We start from the raw sequence: 17,292 nt of genomic DNA on the forward strand, positions 1-17,292 counted from the left end.
TGGGGGAGCGGAGCACACTGCTGGTCCTCCTGGAGCCACCAAGGGTCATGGACCAAACCAGACAGCAATCCGATGACCACAAGTGCTAGCCTGCTAGGGTCCTGAGCACCGGCTGGGCACACAGGGCGTGTGTGGGGTGGGGTGGGGTGGTGGTTCCCGGTTGGGGGGCTCCCCCAGAGCTGGCCACAGTGCCACCATATCTGCCACCATAGTGTGGCCGGTCCCACGCATGACAACATGCTCCCCACCACATCCCTGCAGGGACCATCCCCCAGACCCTACCCTTGGACTGCCCCACAGGGAATGAGTGCTGAGGTGCTGGAGCAGGGACAGGGGGAGGGCTCCTTCACGGATAGGGTGCTGTGGGAGGAATATTGGCAGCCCTGGCCAGCTGTGTGCCACCCTGGCCTTGGGGAGCAGGGCTAGGTAGCCCTGCGGAGTCTGGGGAGGCGGTCACCAGCTCCTGAGGTGGGGATGGAGGGCTGCTCTTGGTGGCTTTGCTGGCCCCTGGGCCCCCCCTTGCTGCACGTGTCAGGCAGGACCTTCACGATTAAAGCCCTCAGCCCTCATGCTGCAGCTGCTGTGACAGCCCAGACCATGCAGGCTGGCAGGAGGCCATGCACCCAGAGTTCTGCCCCCACGCTCAAGGGCAGAAGGGGGACCCCCAGGGCCAGGGTGAGGAGGAGCCAGTAGGGCCTGGGGACGGTGCCAACACCTAGTCAGCAGGGTCTGATTTTGAGCCTCAGCCTCCACTTCAGCCCCGGAGCTCCTGATAGGAACATGCCTGCCCCATCCAGGCAGGGGGGTGGCAGAAGTGGCCCCTGAACAGGAGCCAGAGTGACCATGATGCTGGTGTCACCTGCCCCCGAACCCCTGCTGCCAGCAGAGAGCGAGCAGGGGGGACAGCTATGCGGACGCTCCCCCAGGTGGCTCCCGAGGTGGCCAGCGGCCTGTGGGTTCACGGGGGCCTCCACCTCCCCAGAACGCTGTGCCCGAGGCCTCGCCATCCTGGCGGGGCTCCGCTCTTTTCAGGCCCTGTACCAGCCACTGAGTTCAGGAAGGAGGAGAAAATCAGAAGAGGGTGGGCTCAGGACACAGGGGCAGACACACCTTCCCTGCTGAGCCCCTGCATGCGGGGAAGGGAGCCAGGCTGTGAGGTGCCCCAGGGTACCCCATAGAGTGCACGGGTGCGTCCCCAGCTGACACCCTAAGGGCAGCACCCGCCCTGCCCGTCTTAGGGTCCTTCAGAGTCCTTCCTCCTCCACAGGCTACCCAGACCCCCCAGGTGTTTAAAGGCAGATATCCTGCAGTGGAGCCTACAGAGGCCCCACGGAGGCCTCTGCCAAGTGCTTATCAGACAGAGAGGGCTGCTGGGTGTGCATGTGGGGAGAGCCCACCGCCAAAGATAAGCCCACAATCCACGCGGCCAGCTGCTCGCGCTGCCCTCTGCCTGATAGAGTGGGGCTGTGGGGTGACACAGCCTAGACCCTGTAGTGGCGGCAGGAGGGATGGGCATCTGCCATGGAAGGTAGGGATATTCTCCTGGTCAGAGCTTCCCTGAGCAGCGGATATGAGAGAGCACCTGGATGCAGCCCCTAGCTGCCTTGACCTCCCTGCCTCCCTCCCCACGTCCTGATGATCTTCTGTTATTTCTTCCTCCCTCCACGGGGAGCAGGCCGGAGCCTGGTGCTGAGGGTCCCCAGCTCGGGGCTCTCACAGTTTGGCCACACCTAAGGACACACCTGCCCTTGCCGTCCCCCTGCTTCAGTCGTCTCTGGCCTGCCTTCTGTGCTAGCATTTACAGGAGACGGATAGCGGCTTCTGCAGGGAGGAAGGACTCCAGCGTCCTGTGTGCCGGGGGCAGGGGTGGAGGGTGCAAATGGCCTCCAAGGAACCCAGAGGCGTTTCAGAGCCGCTGTCCTGCTGCCCTGCCGGGCACTGAGAGAGGCCAGGCCGTGTTGCCCAATGCAGGGGCCGCCCTTGTTCTCCCTCACTGGTGACAGAGGGTGACCTTTACAACGGAAAGACAGGTGGAGTCAAGACAAACGTTTTAATCCCGTGTCTACTAGAATGTTGGGTGAAGTTGAGTTCAGGGCAGTCCTGCCAGTTCAATTACCTTCCTGATGTGGGGAGGTGGGGACTACACCCCTGCCAGCCTCACCTGCTTAGTCTCGGGATCTGGGCAGACAACATGCACCCCGTCATTGCCTCCTGCCTGCTGGGGGATGTGTGGTCACCCCATACCATCACAGGACGGGACTCCGATCCCCTAAAGTGGACCCTGTACCACATTGGAAACTGTGGCCTCCTGGGGGATCGCGCCCCAGGCTGCTCCTGGTCCTTCCTTCTCAACGTCTCCCCCTCACCCCTGCAGGGCGGCAGTGCTATGACCTCCTGGTGATTGGCGGGGGATCCGGCGGCCTAGCCTGTGCCAAGGAAGGTACGTGTCCTGTGTCCTGCATCCCGCCAGCATGGCAGGGCCTCCAGGCTTCCGGGTCCCCTGGAGAGGGCAGTGGTGCTCTCCGGGCTGGGTGGGGATCCTCCTGAGCAGCTACGAGCTGAATGCATTGTCTCTGCAGTTGGCCCACTCCTCCCCGCTGCAACCCCGGACAACAACTGATCTGCCTTCTCTCATTGTAGATTAGTTTGCATTTTCTAAAATTCTGTCTAAGTGAAATCATGCTGTGTGTATTCTTACTTTCCGGGCTTCTCCCACCAAGCACAATTATTTGGAGATTCATCTGTGTTGCTGTGTGTATCTAGAGTTCACGCCTTTTCATTACTGATAAGTATTCCACTGTATGTCTAGACCACGTTTGGTTGGTTCATTAGCCTGTGGATTGGGTTGTTCCAGTTTTTGGCTGTTGTGAACAGTGCTGCTATGAACATTCGTGTGTGTGTGTGTGTGTGTGTGTGTGTGTGTGTGTGTGTGTGTGTGTGTGTCTTTGTGTCTTTGTGTGGATGTGTGTTTTAAATCTCTTGGATAATCTCCTAAAAGTGGAACAGCTGGGTCATGTGGTGTGTCTCTCATTTAGGTATTTTTTCATTTCTTTCAGCAATATTTTGTCATTTCAATATACAGGTCTTTCACATCTTATGTCAGATTTATCCCTAGTGTTTCATATTTTTAAAACAGCTTTACTGGGCTTTCTTGGTGGCGCAGTGGCTGAGAGTCCGCCTACCAATGCAGGGGACACGGGTTCGTGCCCCGGTCCGGGAAGATCCCACATACCGCGGAGTGGCTGGGCCCGTGAGCCATGGCCACTGAGCCTGCACGTCCGGAGCCTGTGCTCTGCAATGGGAGAGGCCACAACAGTGAGAGGCCGCATACCGCAAAAAAAAAAAAAAAAAACAAAAAAACCCAGCTTTACTGAGGTACAAGTCACACACCATACAGATCATTCATTTAAACTGCCTATTTCAGTGGATTTTATATTCACAGTTGTGCAACCATCACCACCACCAATTTCAGAACATCTCATCACCCCCAGGTACTCTGTACCCACTGGTAGTCACCTGTCTCCCTCCCCTCCTCAGCACCAGGCTACCACTAGTTTCCTTTCCGCCTCTATGGACTGGCCTGTGTTCTGGATGTTTCATAGAAACGTGTGGTTTTGCTCTCCCTCAGCATGATGTTTTTAGTGTTCATCTGTGATACAGCGTGTGTTAGTACTTCGTTCCTTTTTTAGGGCTGAATAGTGTGGATGAACCACATTGTGTTTATCCACTTGTCTGCTGGTGGATCTTTGGGTTATTTCTGCTTGGGGCAGTTATGAGTAATGCTGCTCTGAACATTTCTGCAGGTTTTGTATGGACGTGTGCTTTTATTTCCCTTGGGCAGATTCCCAGGAGTGGAATTGCTGGGTGATAGGGTAGCTCAAGGTTTAACCTTTTGAGGAGCTGCCAGACTATTTTCCAAAGTGTCTGCACCATTTTATATTCCCACTAGGAAGTGTGGGGTTCGAATTTCTCCACATCCTCGCCAGCACCCGTTACTGTCTTTTCTATCGTAGCCCATCCTAAGTAGGTGGGAAGTAAGTGGTATCTCATTGTGGTTGACTTATATTTCCCTCATGGTTAATGGAGCATCTTTTCATGTGTTTATTGGCCATTTCTGTATTTATGGAGAAATGTCTATTTAGAACCTTTGCCCACTTTTAAGTTCGGTTGTCTTTTCATTATTGAGTTATGAGAATACACACACACGTATATTCTGGATATTAGATCCGTATCAGATGCATAATTCTCAATTACTTTCTCCCATCCTAGGGGTTATCTTGTCACTTTCTTGATGGTGTCCTTTGCAGCACAAAAGTGTTTAATTTTGATGAAGTCAGTTGATCTGTTGTTTCTTGTGCTTTTGGTGTCACATCTAAGAAACAGCCGATCCAAGGTCACAAAGACTTAGGCCTGTCTTCTTCTGAGAGCCTCACACCTTCAGTTCTTACATTTAGGCCTTTGGTACATTGTGGATTAACGTGCAGACGTGGTGAGGTCATTGCCTCCGGGTTTGAGACATGCACCTTTCCATGTCACGGTCCCCCTTCAGGAGACACTCTCCCACCAGTCACGTTCCACTTCTACATGTTACAAACCCCACAGCACATTGTACAACTTTTGTTTAAACAGTGATCTTTTTTTTATACTGATTATTTTTTTGTTGTTTTTATTTTTATATATTTATTTGGTTGCGCTGGGTCTTAGTTGTGGCAGGAGGGCTCCTTAGTTGTGGCTCACTGGCTCCCTAGTTGTGGCATGCAAACTCTTAGTTGCGGCATGCACGTGGGATCTAGTTCCCCGACCAGGGAACGAACCTGGGCCCCCTGCATTGGGAGCGCAGAGTCTTAACCACCGTGCCACCAGGGAAGTCCCTAAATAGTGACCTTCTGAAGAGATGTCAGTGATAAGGAAAAAGCTAACACATCTGCCCATGTGGTTGTCATTTCTGGGGCTTCCGTTCCTTTCTGTGGATCTGAATTTCCACCCGGCATCATTTTCCTCCTACTGGAAGGACGTCCGTGAACATTTCTTGTCGTGTGGCTCTAGGAGTTATAAATTCTTTCAGCTTTTGTGAGTCTGAAGACATCTTTACTCTGCCTTCATTTTAAAAAGATATTTTCTCTGAGTATAGAATTCAAGGGAACAGTACAGCCGGCCCTCTGTATCCACAGGCTCCACATTCACAGATTCAACCAACCACAGATCAAAAAAATATTTTTTAAAAAATTCCAGAAAATTCCAAAAGGCAAAACTTGAACTTGCCGCATACTGGCAACTATTTATCATTTACACTGTATTTACAACTACTTACACAGTGTTAACGTTGTATTAGGTGTTATAATCTAGAGATGATTTAAGGTAAAGGTTACTGCAGATGCTGCACCGTTTTCTATAAGGGACTTGAGCATCTGGCAGCTCCGGGTTGTCCCAGAGCTCATGAGAGCTCTTGCCATTGTGGATAGTTTCTATTCCTGTTTTCAAATTCACTAATAAAAGAGTGTGCGATGTCTACTCGACCATGAACCCCACTCAGTGCAGTATTCATCTCTACAGTTCAACTTGGGTCCTTTTTTCTATCTTCCATGTTACTTCTTGACTTTTTGAACATGTGGAATACAGTTAAAACACCTGTCTTACTTTTTTTCCCACTAATTCTGACGTTGGTGTCAGTTCTTGGTCAGTTTCCATTGACTATTTTTCCCTTTAAGGGCTGTATTTTCCTGCTTCTTGGCGTGCCTGGTAATTTTTGTTTGAGTGCCAGACACTTTGGACTTTACCTTGCTGGTTTCTGGATATTTTTATCTTCCTAGAAATATTTCTGAGCACGTTCTGGGATGTAGCTGCAGACAGTTTGATCTTTTTGAGACTTCTGCTTAAGATTTGTTAGGCGCTCTGGTGCTGTGCCCAGTCTGGGGCTAATTATTCTCAACTGCTGAGGCATGACCTTCCTAATGCTCACCCAGTGCTCCAGGAGTTAACGTTTCTCCAGGCTGGCTTCTGGGAGCAGCACTGTCCCGGCCTTAGGTACTTTCCCCTCTCTCTCCTCTGTCCCAGGAACTCTCAGCCCGAGAGCCTGCTGGGCCCCCTCCATGCTGTGTCCTGCAGACTCTCTGGTCGCGGGGCTCACCTCGTCCCTTTCCTGTCTCTCAGAGATCGCTGGCCTTTGTTTTCGTTTATTCAGTTTCTTGAAACCATTATTTCACGTATTTTGTCAGGATTTTTGGTTATTTTGAGCAGGAGGCTAACTCTGGTCCCTGTTGCTCCATCCTGATCAGATCTGGGAGCCGGGCATTGGTATGTCTGAGGTGTCCCCTTGGCCGGAGACTTCAGATCAAGCACTGGGATCCCATCTTGATTCAGTTGAATGAAATGGTTTTGTTAATGAAGACTTCTAAAATTTGGTTCTAATCTTGGTAGCTGGTAGCCATGAATCAAGCATGTTCTGTAGTGTTTCAAACACTCGTGGGCTCGTGACATACAAGTGGGGCGTGCCCTCGGGGCCGTCACGGCCAGGGACCAGGGCTGGCTGATGCAGTGCCACAGGCGAGCCAGCAGGAAGCCCGTGATTAGTCCTGACCTCAGAACCTGGGGCTTGTGGCTGGGGGAGCCTGCTGATAGCTGGGGGCTCCAGGCAGGGGTGCAGTTTGGAGCCCTGGTCTTGGGGCCTGGCTGACCTGAACCTGCCATTTGACCTCCGAGCTTCCATTTCCTCACCCTGAGAGGAGGCAGCAAACGTCCACCTGGGGGCTCTGACCAGCGTAGACTGAGGGCCACCCCACATGGTGTCTGGGGAAGAGAGGAGTAAGGGAAGGCCTGGGGAGCGAGCCGGGGGCCTCCCTGTGATGCCTCTAGGGAGTGTGCTTGGGGTGGGCCCTGGGCCTGTGCTGGACCTGCAACCAGGTTGCGGGGGGGCGGGGGACGCATCCCAGCACTGCTCTGGTGGGTGGTGCAGGGCCTGCGGTCAGGAAGAGGTCGGGGTGCCCATCTAGGGGCAGCATAGCTGGGAGCAGAGGCAGTGGGAGACCCGGCTGCATAGCTCATGGGCGGCTGCTGGCCTGGTCCTTCCCCAGCCTCCTCTGGGCCTCATGGGCTCCTGGGGTCCCCGACCCTGAATCAGTCCCTGGTTGTACTCACCTGCCTGTTTCTCTGGTCCTTCCAGCCGCTCAGCTGGGGAAGAAGGTGGCTGTGGTGGACTACGTGGAGCCTTCCCCCCGAGGTAGGCAGCCCCTGCCGGGAGCCACGTGTCCTGGAGAAGGTGGGGGTTCACATACAGAGGGTGGCTGAGCCCTGGACTACTGCCCAGTCTCCGGACAGCGTCCTGCTTCTCGGGGAAGCTGCCATCACTGTAGGTTCCTCATCCTCCTCATTTAAACCAAGTCTGAATGCAACCGCAGCCGGCGCGTCCACACGGCAGGTTCACCTGGGCCGCGTTGGAGTTAAAGCAACTAAAAGGAATTGGAAACAGCTATAGAGCAGGGCTGGCCTGGCTCACCTGAACCCTGTGTGCTCTTCCCACCTCCCCAGGCACCCGGTGGGGCCTTGGCGGCACCTGCGTGAACGTCGGCTGCATCCCCAAGAAGCTGATGCACCAGGCGGCGCTGCTAGGGGGCATGATCCGCGACGCCTCCCACTATGGCTGGAAGGTGGCCCAGCCCCCGCACGACTGGTGAGGGCACGTGGGGGACGGCCGATCCCATCAGCCTCGCAGGAGCTGTGGGCGCGATTCTCACCTGGGGGCACCTCTGGGCCCCCAGCAGTGGGCAAAGTCTAGAGACGTTTTTGGTGATCTCCACAGTGGGGGCTGCACATCCCCTGGGTGGAGCCTGAGACGCTGCCACTTGCCCCACGGCGCCCAGGACACCCCTGGAAGGACGCTCGGCCCAAAGTCTGCAGTGCTTCAGGCCTGGCGGGTGGCGCATGGTCCGCTTGGAGCCCCTCGGTCTGAAGCCCCAAACCTGGCCCGGGGGCAGCAGCCGTGGAGACAGACATCACCTTTACCACCTTGAGAAACCCCTCTGCCTCTGGGCATTTCTGTTAAGGGCTGTTTGCCTCTAATAATCCGTGGCGGGACCCGCAGCTGACACTTGTGTGGTGGCTTTAAGCATCGTGCTTTGTGTCAACAGGGGGAAAATGGCAGAAGCCGTTCAAAACCACGTGAAGTCCCTGAACTGGGGGCACCGGGTCCAGCTGCAGGACAGGTACTGACGCCGCGCTAGGCTCTGGGCAGGTCCTGGGGCACGTGAGGACTCCCCAGGAGGAGGAGGCGTGAGACCCGGGTTAGAAAGCCTGGCCACCCTTGCCCCTCGCAGTGCCTGTTATCCTCACTGTCCCCTCCCTGCTGGGCACCCCCCTCACCAGCAGGAGGTCCATGGGTGTTTTGGGGGGAGGGTAACTGGGTGCATGTGGGGGCCTCCCCTTCCTGGTGGAGGGTGTCCAGGTGACAGGACTGACCTCGGGGGAGGCCCGGCCACCTCCGTCCTCACACACCAGGGCTGAGCTTGGGCCCTTAAGACGCCCCTGCATGGCAGCTGTGGTCACCACGTACCGAGGAACCCTGGGGAGACAGCAGCCGCGCCCCATGCTTCCCGGTGCGGGTCCGCACACTCCTTTTGCCCCTCGTGAGCCGTGGGTGGCCCGAGCTCACATTGTAGCCATCTGCCTAGTGCTCCCTATTTAATCCTGAGGTGATGCCTCATTTGCAGAGGAAATGTTTGAACATCCTATTTTTATTTTGCAGAAAAGTGAAGTACTTTAACTTCAAGGCCAGCTTTGTCAACCCACACATGGTTTGTGGTGTCTCAAAAGGTGGGGAAGAGGTGAGCGCCCTCCTCCCGGGGCCCCTGGGGCAGCACGGGCCAGTCCGTGGGTCAGTCTGTGGCCCAGGCGGGTGGACCTCAGCTCTGCTCGGTCTCAGTGCTGTCCTTGGAGATCAGCGCTGCTGGGATTGATACGACATTCCTCTGGGCTGAGGCCAGTCTAATTCTTTGTGAAGGAGGAAGTGACCACGCCAGGCTGCCCGCTGCTCGGGCGGCTGCAGCCCTGCAGGGGTTTGCGGGGATTCCAGGAGACCTTACCACCTGTGCAGTCCTGTGTAAACTGTGAAGTGCTTGGACTTAGAGGCTCTCCTGCCAGTGTCTGGGGCTGCTGCCACAGGGTCCACACTGCAGGGCAGAGGCTGTGATGGGGAAGCTGGTGGAGCCCTCGAATGGGGACTGCAGGTTACCTGGGTGACTGTGGCTTTCTCGGTTTCTTCTCAGACTCTGCTTTCGGCCGACCACATTGTCATCGCCACCGGAGGGCGACCGAGGTACCCCACGCACGTGAGTGTCCTCAGGAGCCCCCATCCCCCTACCCCGTTCATGGTCTGGTGACATGCACCTCCCACTCGCCCCTGTCCTCCAAGTGGCCCTGTGCTCACAGCTGTCACTTTCCACTGCCCGTGCTCTCGAGTGCCCTCTGCTGAGCCAGGTTCCCACATCCCCACTTGGCTGAGTCCCGAGAGCGGCTCAGCTGCTGGGCCAGCCCCCGCCTGCCCTCTTCCTGTCCCCACATCACTTCTCCTCTATCTCCCTTGTTGATTCCTCCTTTTTAGCCTCAGAATGTTGGAGCCTTTGGGACTTAAGCCTGGTTCCTCCTCCCCCAAACCCAAATCTTGTTCTTTAGTTGATGTGAAACTCACATACCATAAAATGCACCCTTTCAAAGGGTGCAGTCCAGTGAGTTCCAGTTTATTCAGAGTCGTTCACCCGTCGGTCCCACTACTGAATCTCAGAATGTTTCATTCGCCCAGAACGAAACCCTGGCCCCATCAGCCGTCGCTCCTGCCCCCCTCCCCCGGCCCCAGCAGCCTGCTCTCTGTCTCTGTGGATTTGCCTGTTCTGGACATTTCACATCAGTGGGATGAGATGCATGGCCTCTTTGACCAGCTTACGGCTGAGTGATGTTCCGCGGTGGGTGTGACATTCTGTTGTCTGCTTGTGTGGTGGACCTCTGGGTTGTTTCCACTTTGTTATGAGTGATGCTGCTGGGAGCCCATGTGGATGCGAGTTGTCCCTTCTCCTGGGCAGACACCTGGGGGTGTCTGGGGGTGGAGGTCCCAGGCCCCCAGGGCGGGGGGGCAGCCTCACCGTTTACATCCCCACCTGCAGTGCGTGGGGTTCATCCTTTTTGGTTTCTTCTCGTGTCTTGTGATGTTTTACTGAAAAGTGATCATTTCAAACAAAATGACATGTTCACTCTGGAAGCTAGGATCTCCCTCCACTTTGGGATTTCGTTTATTGCTGCTTGTCTGTTGGGTGATTTTTCTGGACCGATTTTGTAAACTTTTTATTCTGTGTCCTGTGAGGCTACTGAGGTCTCTGCTCAGTGGCCAGCCAGTGACTGGGCAGAGATGTGCTTAAACACCAGACCCAGGAAGTCTCCCCGTCTTTGCAAGGCTCCCCACCCTCAGTACTCAGCCTGGTGGGGGGCGCTCTGCCTTCGCCCCCACCACCTGCTTCTGCGGGGCCTGGAGGCCAGTGCTCAAGGCCGCCCCAGACCCAGACATAGGCCCAGACAGGTGGATGGGGAGGACCAAGGGCGTGGTTCTGCCTCCTTGCAGACTCTTAAATCTGAACCTCCGTCCAGTTCTGTGCTTCCACTGGAAACAGGAGCTGGGAGGGTGCCAAGGCAAGTGCCCACTCCAGTCCTCAGACCGTGACGTGGCCCCTGCCGCTGTCAGCCCAGCAAGAGCAGCCTCCAGAGGGGACCAGACAGCTGTGCCAGGTGGCCCTGGGCAGGATGTGTGGCTCCGTAGGAGGGGAGGGCTCTTGTTCCAGTAGCCACACAGACAGGGGCCAAGTGGTGACCATTAGTGATCCTTCACCCATAGCTGGGCCCACATTGGCTCCACTCAAAGCCCCTGATGGCCGAGGTCAGTTCCTGGGACCCAGAGATCAGCTCAGCTCCACCCTGAACGTGGCTGCCAGAGTGCCTGCGAGGAGACTGGCCCGGCCTCTCCCTGCTGTCCGCTTGCCTGAGGGGCGGTGGGGGGTGGGTGAAGTGGGAGCCTCGGGTCCTGGGGAAGCCGCTCAGTGGCCACTCTGCTCTTGGCTGCCCGCCCCGGAGCCTGCCAACACTTGTGTTTTAGTCCCTTTGATATCCAGACCTTTCGATCTTCTTGAGCAAACTTAAGAAATTCCTGACTATTTTTTTTGCCAATTGGAACCGTAAACTGTTTGAAATCCGTTTCCTCTCTCCCAGCACATCTGACTCTCAGGGGCTATAGAGAGGACGTGTCCTGTGTCCCCCACCTGCTGGGGTATGGGGTGACCTGGACAACTCCCGGGCACAGGGCCCACCATGCTGTCCCTCAAGGGCCCCCGCTTGGTCGCATCCAGCCTCCAGCCTGGCGCCCTGGGAGCCGGCCCACCCCGCTTCACCCCTTGCTCCCCACAGCCCTGGGTCTGGATCTGGGGGGAGTCCTGGAGAGCGAGAGGAAGGAGCAGCTGCCCCGGGCCCCCAAGGGAGCGGCCGTATCCCCTGTCCCAGAGGCCGCACCCGAGGAGGTGCAGCCACATGTGGGCAGGTGGTTCTGGCCCAGTTGTGTCTACAAACTGGGCGTCCTCAGAGGGAGCCCCGGGGGCAGCCGGGGACGCAGGCCTCACATTGACCCTTTTCCCGGATAGATCGAAGGTGCCTTGGAATACGGGATTACGAGTGATGACATCTTCTGGCTGAAGGAGTCCCCTGGAAAAACGTAAGGCCTGGGGTGCCCAAGGGGCCCCACTCCCCTGTGCACACAGCCAGGCGGGGAGCACATGCTGCTGCCCCTCTGTAACGCATTCTTTCCCACCTACCTGAGGGAAGGGCAAAAAGCCTGGCCCTGTGCCCATTTGGGGCTGACACTCTCCCAGGACTGAGTCACAGTGCGTGGCCGTTATTGTCTGGGGCGCAGGTTTTCACCAGGGTTCCCAGGAGCCGCAGGTCCCAGTGGGTCCTCAGGGCCATCTGGGTATGCGGGTAGGTGGGTGGGCCCTGGGGGAAAGCCCTGGTCCCCCTCCGGCTCCAATCAAACGTCCCCGTTTTCATCTGTTTGTCACCTGGGCTTCCCTGAAATCAGCAAAGGCTCGGGCTGCCAGAAACCAGAGCCCAGCTGTGAAGCCAGGCCCGCAGCGTGACTGGCACCCCCGTGGCCAAGGGCTGGGTTCACTCCTGGCATGGGGTCCGGGTCTGGGTGCTGCTGCCAGGGCACTGAGGAGACCTCATGCTCGCAGGGACCATAGAGGCCACCAGAGGGCGACAGAGGCTCGGCTGTCACAGTGCTGGGCTGCGGGGGACCAGCTGCCGATGGCCCGAGGGCATGCCCCGGGGTGGGCAGGCGTGTGCAAGTGTGCATGTGTCAGCATGGGTGAGGGCATGTATGTGTACATGTGAGCACGTGTGTGAACACGTGAGCACACATGTGAGAGCTTGCGCGTGTGCTCGTGCCGCGCTCTGCTTGTCCCTGCTATCCCAGCCTCACGAGGTGTCCTTTTTCAGGGCTGGGCACGGCCCCTGGCATGGGGGTGGCTTGGTGTGACCTCCCACCACTCGCGGCCACCTCTTTGTGAAAGGCTGCAGTGAAAACCCCGACGTGCGTCTTCTTGTTGTCTCAGTGTTTCTTATGTGTCGTGTGCACTGTCAGGGCTGTGTCCACGGTAGAGAACTGCGGTCCCGGCTGGGCGCCTGTGCTGCTCTCCCTGCCTGATGCTGCCTCGGCATTTCCATGGGGCCTGAAGGGAAGGGAGGCTCTCCTGCTCCCTGTGGGGGGGTGGAGGGAGCACAGCCACTTCTATCTGTGGTCAGGCTCCTGGCCCTGGCCACCGCTTCGCCTCCCACAGGGCCCCCAGGCTGTGGTTGGTGCTTCGACTTGGCAATAGTTGTTAATTTTTCTGATGTCACATTTATCACGTTTTCTCTTTACGCCATAGTATCTGGGTTATTTGTTGTTTTGTCTCTGACTAGTAGGTTAAATGTGGCCTGGTTTCATTTGCATTTGCTATTATGTGGTCTTTTGTGTAATTATTGGCCGTTTAAAATTGAGTGTGTAAGTTGTGAGTGTGTGTCTGTGAGTGAGCGTGTGTCTATGTCTGTGAGTGTGAGTGTGTGTGGCTGTGAATGGGGGCTGCTCGCTCCTGGGCCTTCTCTCTGGCTTTTCTCTTTCTTATCTTCCCGCGGGTTTGCTGTCAGGGCTGAGATCCCGTGTTGTTTACAATTGCAGATTTTCTCAGCTTGTCCTTTTAATTCATGTAACATACAAATGTGACATACAAATGTTTTGGTCTTATTTTTTTTAAGTGTAGCTTAGGCTCTTTTACACTTAATGGCTGTTAGATTTATTGCATGTTCAGGAGGGCCTTTCCCCACCAAAATCTTTGACAAAAGCCCTGGATTTCCTGTGGGTCCCAGGGCCTTGGGGCGTCTGCAGCACATCTGTGGCAGAGACGGGGTCCCATGCGTCCACCACCAGCCCCTCCCACCAGCCTGGAAGCTCCTCCAAGCAGAGCCCAGTCCTGCTCTGGCGCTGATTTGGGGTCCCTACCGCTGCGCAAGTGCCCAGCGTGGTCTTCAGACCTGCGTAGTTTTCTTGCGCATTGATTTCTCTGGGTCACTGAGGCACTTTGCCAGCCTCTCCGAGGTGGACTGTGGAGACCGTGGTGCCGATGGCCTTCAACCTGCGGCCGCCTGGACACTGGCTCCCCGCTCTGTGCTTCTGGCCTGGCCGAGGCCACCCGTGTGGCCCGGTAATCTCCGCCCATCACCGAAGGCCAGCAGTTTCTGAATCCTGGTCTTTTCTTAAATTAGTCCCTGTGTGTTTTATTTTCTCTTGTTTGCTATTTCCCCGTTACATTTTGAGAGCCAAGTCCACCTCCAGGGGGGCCGGTGTCTGGCGGCTCTCACTGCCCACTGCTCACCGGAGGCTGGTGTGCGGAGAGGCCGCACAGGCCGGAAGGAGGCCCGGGCGCAGGGGCCCCGCGCAGCTGCCCCCAGTGACCACGTGCTGGGGCAGTGGCCTGCGCGGCCAGGAAGACAGCCCCAGATATTGGGGTCAGGAAAGTGTTTATTTTCTTCAGAAAAAAAAACGTTTAGAAGACTTTTTTTTAAAAAGCTCTTTCGTTTAGAAGGAATCTAGGTATGTTATTGTTTAAGGAAAAAAGTGTTTGCAATGTATCAGTCACCCGTTCCATTCTGAGCATGATTTATGTGAGGAAATGGTTTTTTTTAAAAATTAAGCTGGAGATATATCCCTGTACGATGCTTCTGTGAAACGCAGCTTTTGTGCGGAGCTGTGGATGCAAGTTGTAACAGTGTGATACGGGAGTCAGTGTTTACTCCTTACATTCCTGCCCGCAGTCAAAATAAGCCCGAGGGTCTACAGTAGCATTTCTGTATTTTATCAGCTTGGGCTGGGCCGGGGGGGCCTCTGCTCACACTCTGAGGGGCTGTTTCTGCCAGATTTATTTGCCTTATAAATATTCCCCGTGTTTATTTTAACTCGCCTTTAAAATGGAGCTGAAATGAATATGGACCCGAGGGCTGCCCCCGGCCCTGGAGGCCTCCCGAAGCCGGCCAGGACCTTCCCACTTGGCCCCGGCCAGGAGGCCAGCCGGCGGCTGAGGGTGCCCAGTGTGCCTGGCCTCGGCCTGCAGCGGTGGAACCTCCACTAGCCGGCTCCCAAGGGCCCATGGGCTCCGTGGCGTCCTGTCTTCCTCCCCACGATAGGGTGCGGGCCGCGGCTGGCGGCTCAGGGACATCTGCATGAGGCTGGGTGGCCAGCAGCTCAGGCCTGGAGAGCCGGCCCTCAGCCTCCGCTGTTGCCCCACCCGCCTTTGCCCCCGAGGGTCTTGGTGCTTTCTGGACATCCTGTGTCCAGCTGCTCCTGGGGGCCCCGAGCTCTGTGGCCCCAGCATTTCCTGTGCTGGCGGGACAGCTGCAGGGCCCCCACGCTGTGTGGGTGCACCCCCGGGGAGCGGATTGGGGCCTTCAGACTCAAGAGGCAGGTGGAGAGCTCTTTAAGCTGGGGCTCCAAGGCCTGAAGGAAGGCTTTGTTTCTGCTTCCTCCCCCTTCAGACTTTAAGGAGAGAGCCAGCCCTGTGATCAGGCTAATCCCACGGCAGTTACACCTTGGAGTACAGTGTTTGCAGCACTGAAGGGCACACAGGGGGGCTCCCCGAACACACACACAGCTGAGTGGGGCTCTGGGTGCAGGTGGAGCCCCCGTGGGGTGTCCTGCTGCAGTGTGAGGCCGTGTGTCCAGTCCTCAGAGGTCCCGCCGCCCCAGGTCCTCCCTTTGCCGGCAGGGCCTGCCGTGGGCACTGTGCCTTGGCACCAGCCTCAGCCCCACCCAGGCTGGGGTCTCCTAGGTGGCCGGCAAAGCCCATCTGCAGCTTCAAACCTGCCAATAAAAACGCAGCGTCCCTTCAGGGCTGCCTGCACCCCACCTGCAGGCGCCAGCTCCGTTTTTGCTGTTTTCTTACTCCAGTCTATTTGAAGGGAGTTCTCTGGTTGAGACCTTGAATCCTGCATTTTTCGAAGAATAATACTTATTTGATGAATTGGGGGCAGGGTGGAGTGAAAACCAACACTGTTGACCGTCTTTCCTCTTGGAGACAAGATGAGGCCCAAGGTGACCATCAGGGCCAGTGGATGCCTGCCCGCTCTGAGGTTTCAGCCACCCATGCTTGGTCAAGGACGCCCACTGAGGCCCGGCCTGGCTGGTGCCTATCCCCCAGATGTGCCCTCTGTTGGCAGCTCGGAACCAGTAGCCTGGGGCTGGGGGTACCATGACCTGGAGGTGGGAGTGGGGGGCCCACCCCGCCTCCCTACCCTGCTCCCTGCAGGGCTTGAGGAGGTGCCCAGGGGCTGCAGGAACAAAACGCTTTTGCCAAAATCAGGAGACCATGTTGCTGCCTTGCCTGGAGCTGGGCTGTGGGCTTCAGGCTGCAGCCACCGCCCCCCCCCCCAAGAGGGTCTGCTCTTCGGAAACAGGAAGGCTCGGACGAGCAGGACAGCCCAGCAGGCGGGCAGTGGGCTCCCCGGCACCTGCATGTCACGGTTGCCCAGGCCATGGCCACCCTGAGTGGGAGCACAGGGCACTGTGAGGTCCACACAGATGCTCTTCATTGGTCCTTGCATTGGGGCAGGATGTTCAAAGCAGCTCAAGCCTGTTTGCATTTTAAGTAACTCGTAGTTTCATATTTTAAAGAAAGGCTTGTCCCCTCCCCCATACACGTCGAGACTGAGGGAGGGCAGATTGTGTAACGTTGAGTGTACCCACACGCAGACATGTGCATTGTGCCTATGTGTGTGTGCCTCACACGCTGAGCTCTCCCCACTCACCCTGCACAGGATGCCGGCACTCCTGTCCCAGCTCCTGAGAGGAAGCCGTATGCCAGTTGCTTCCCGCAGGGCACTGGCAACAGTATTCCCAGAGATGTGCCGCTGTTTGAAATGGAATTATATCATTAGTACCTGCTGGGATCAGAGCTGACATTTGCTTATCCATCCTTGCATCACCTCCTCTCGTTCAAAGGCTGAGGGGTGATCTGACAAGCCCACCCACACGCCGCCTGGGCTGGGAGTCTCCACTCTGTGTTCAGTTCTGTTCATGTGTACACGTGTGCAAGTGTGTGTGTGTGTATGCACGTGTATGCATGCAGAGTGTGTGCAGCTGAATAACAGGAGAGGATCTGCTGGCTCCCAGCATCCTGTGTCCCTCTCCCTGGCTGCCCTTGCTCGGGGAGCTGACTCTCCCAGCCACAGGCCTGTGTGCAGTGGGGCTGGGTGGGCATGGGGTGGGCCGTCTGCCTGGGCCCCGTGGTCCCAGAGTGTTCTGCCCACAGACAGGGCTTCCAGGAGCCGCCCCACGTCTGGCGCCTCCCCGTCTGTTTCCAGCCTGGCTGCAGGAGGTCCAGAGGAACCCAAGGCAGAACTTTCCTTAGGAGAGAAGGAAAATCCTCCTGCTTCTTCTGACTGGGCTTCGTCCATGTTTGTCCCGCCTCCAGTCCCATCCCTGGGACGTGCTCTTTTGTCCCTGGCCACTCATTCCTTCGCCACCAGGCAATTTCCCAAACCAGCAGCTCTGTTTGTCATTCACAGCTGGAGCTCTGGGAAGTGGGTTTTGTACATTGGGACAGCCTGTTTGAACAGTTAGCCGCAGGGACTCTGCAATAGTGACATGTCAGCTGACAGGCGCCCTGCATGAAGGCTGCAGGGCCCCGTCCCCCTCAGACCCCCACCAGGGACGGCTGCGTGCATCATGGCTGCCACGTG

The 17,292-nt window shown here is 56.7% G+C and overlaps 1 protein-coding gene across 5 annotated transcripts in view; it reads left to right on the top strand.

The window, feature by feature from the left end:
* Positions 1-17,292, top strand: part of TXNRD2 (thioredoxin reductase 2) — a 34,572-nt gene that overhangs the window by 464 nt on the left and 16,816 nt on the right. For all 5 annotated transcript variants that reach the window (XM_060120768.1, XM_060120764.1, XM_060120766.1 and 2 more), the window contains exons 2-8: positions 2,375-2,440; positions 7,160-7,216; positions 7,525-7,666; positions 8,124-8,198; positions 8,738-8,816; positions 9,258-9,320; positions 11,667-11,737. In XM_060120768.1, coding sequence (XP_059976751.1) covers positions 2,375-2,440; positions 7,160-7,216; positions 7,525-7,666; positions 8,124-8,198; positions 8,738-8,816; positions 9,258-9,320; positions 11,667-11,737 — 553 coding nt within the window. The remainder of the gene's footprint in view (positions 1-2,374; positions 2,441-7,159; positions 7,217-7,524; positions 7,667-8,123; positions 8,199-8,737; positions 8,817-9,257; positions 9,321-11,666; positions 11,738-17,292) is intronic.

The sequence above is a fragment of the Lagenorhynchus albirostris genome, chromosome 14 (assembly GCF_949774975.1).
Source record: "Lagenorhynchus albirostris chromosome 14, mLagAlb1.1, whole genome shotgun sequence".
In the NCBI taxonomy this organism is placed as follows: Eukaryota; Metazoa; Chordata; class Mammalia; order Artiodactyla; family Delphinidae; genus Lagenorhynchus; species Lagenorhynchus albirostris.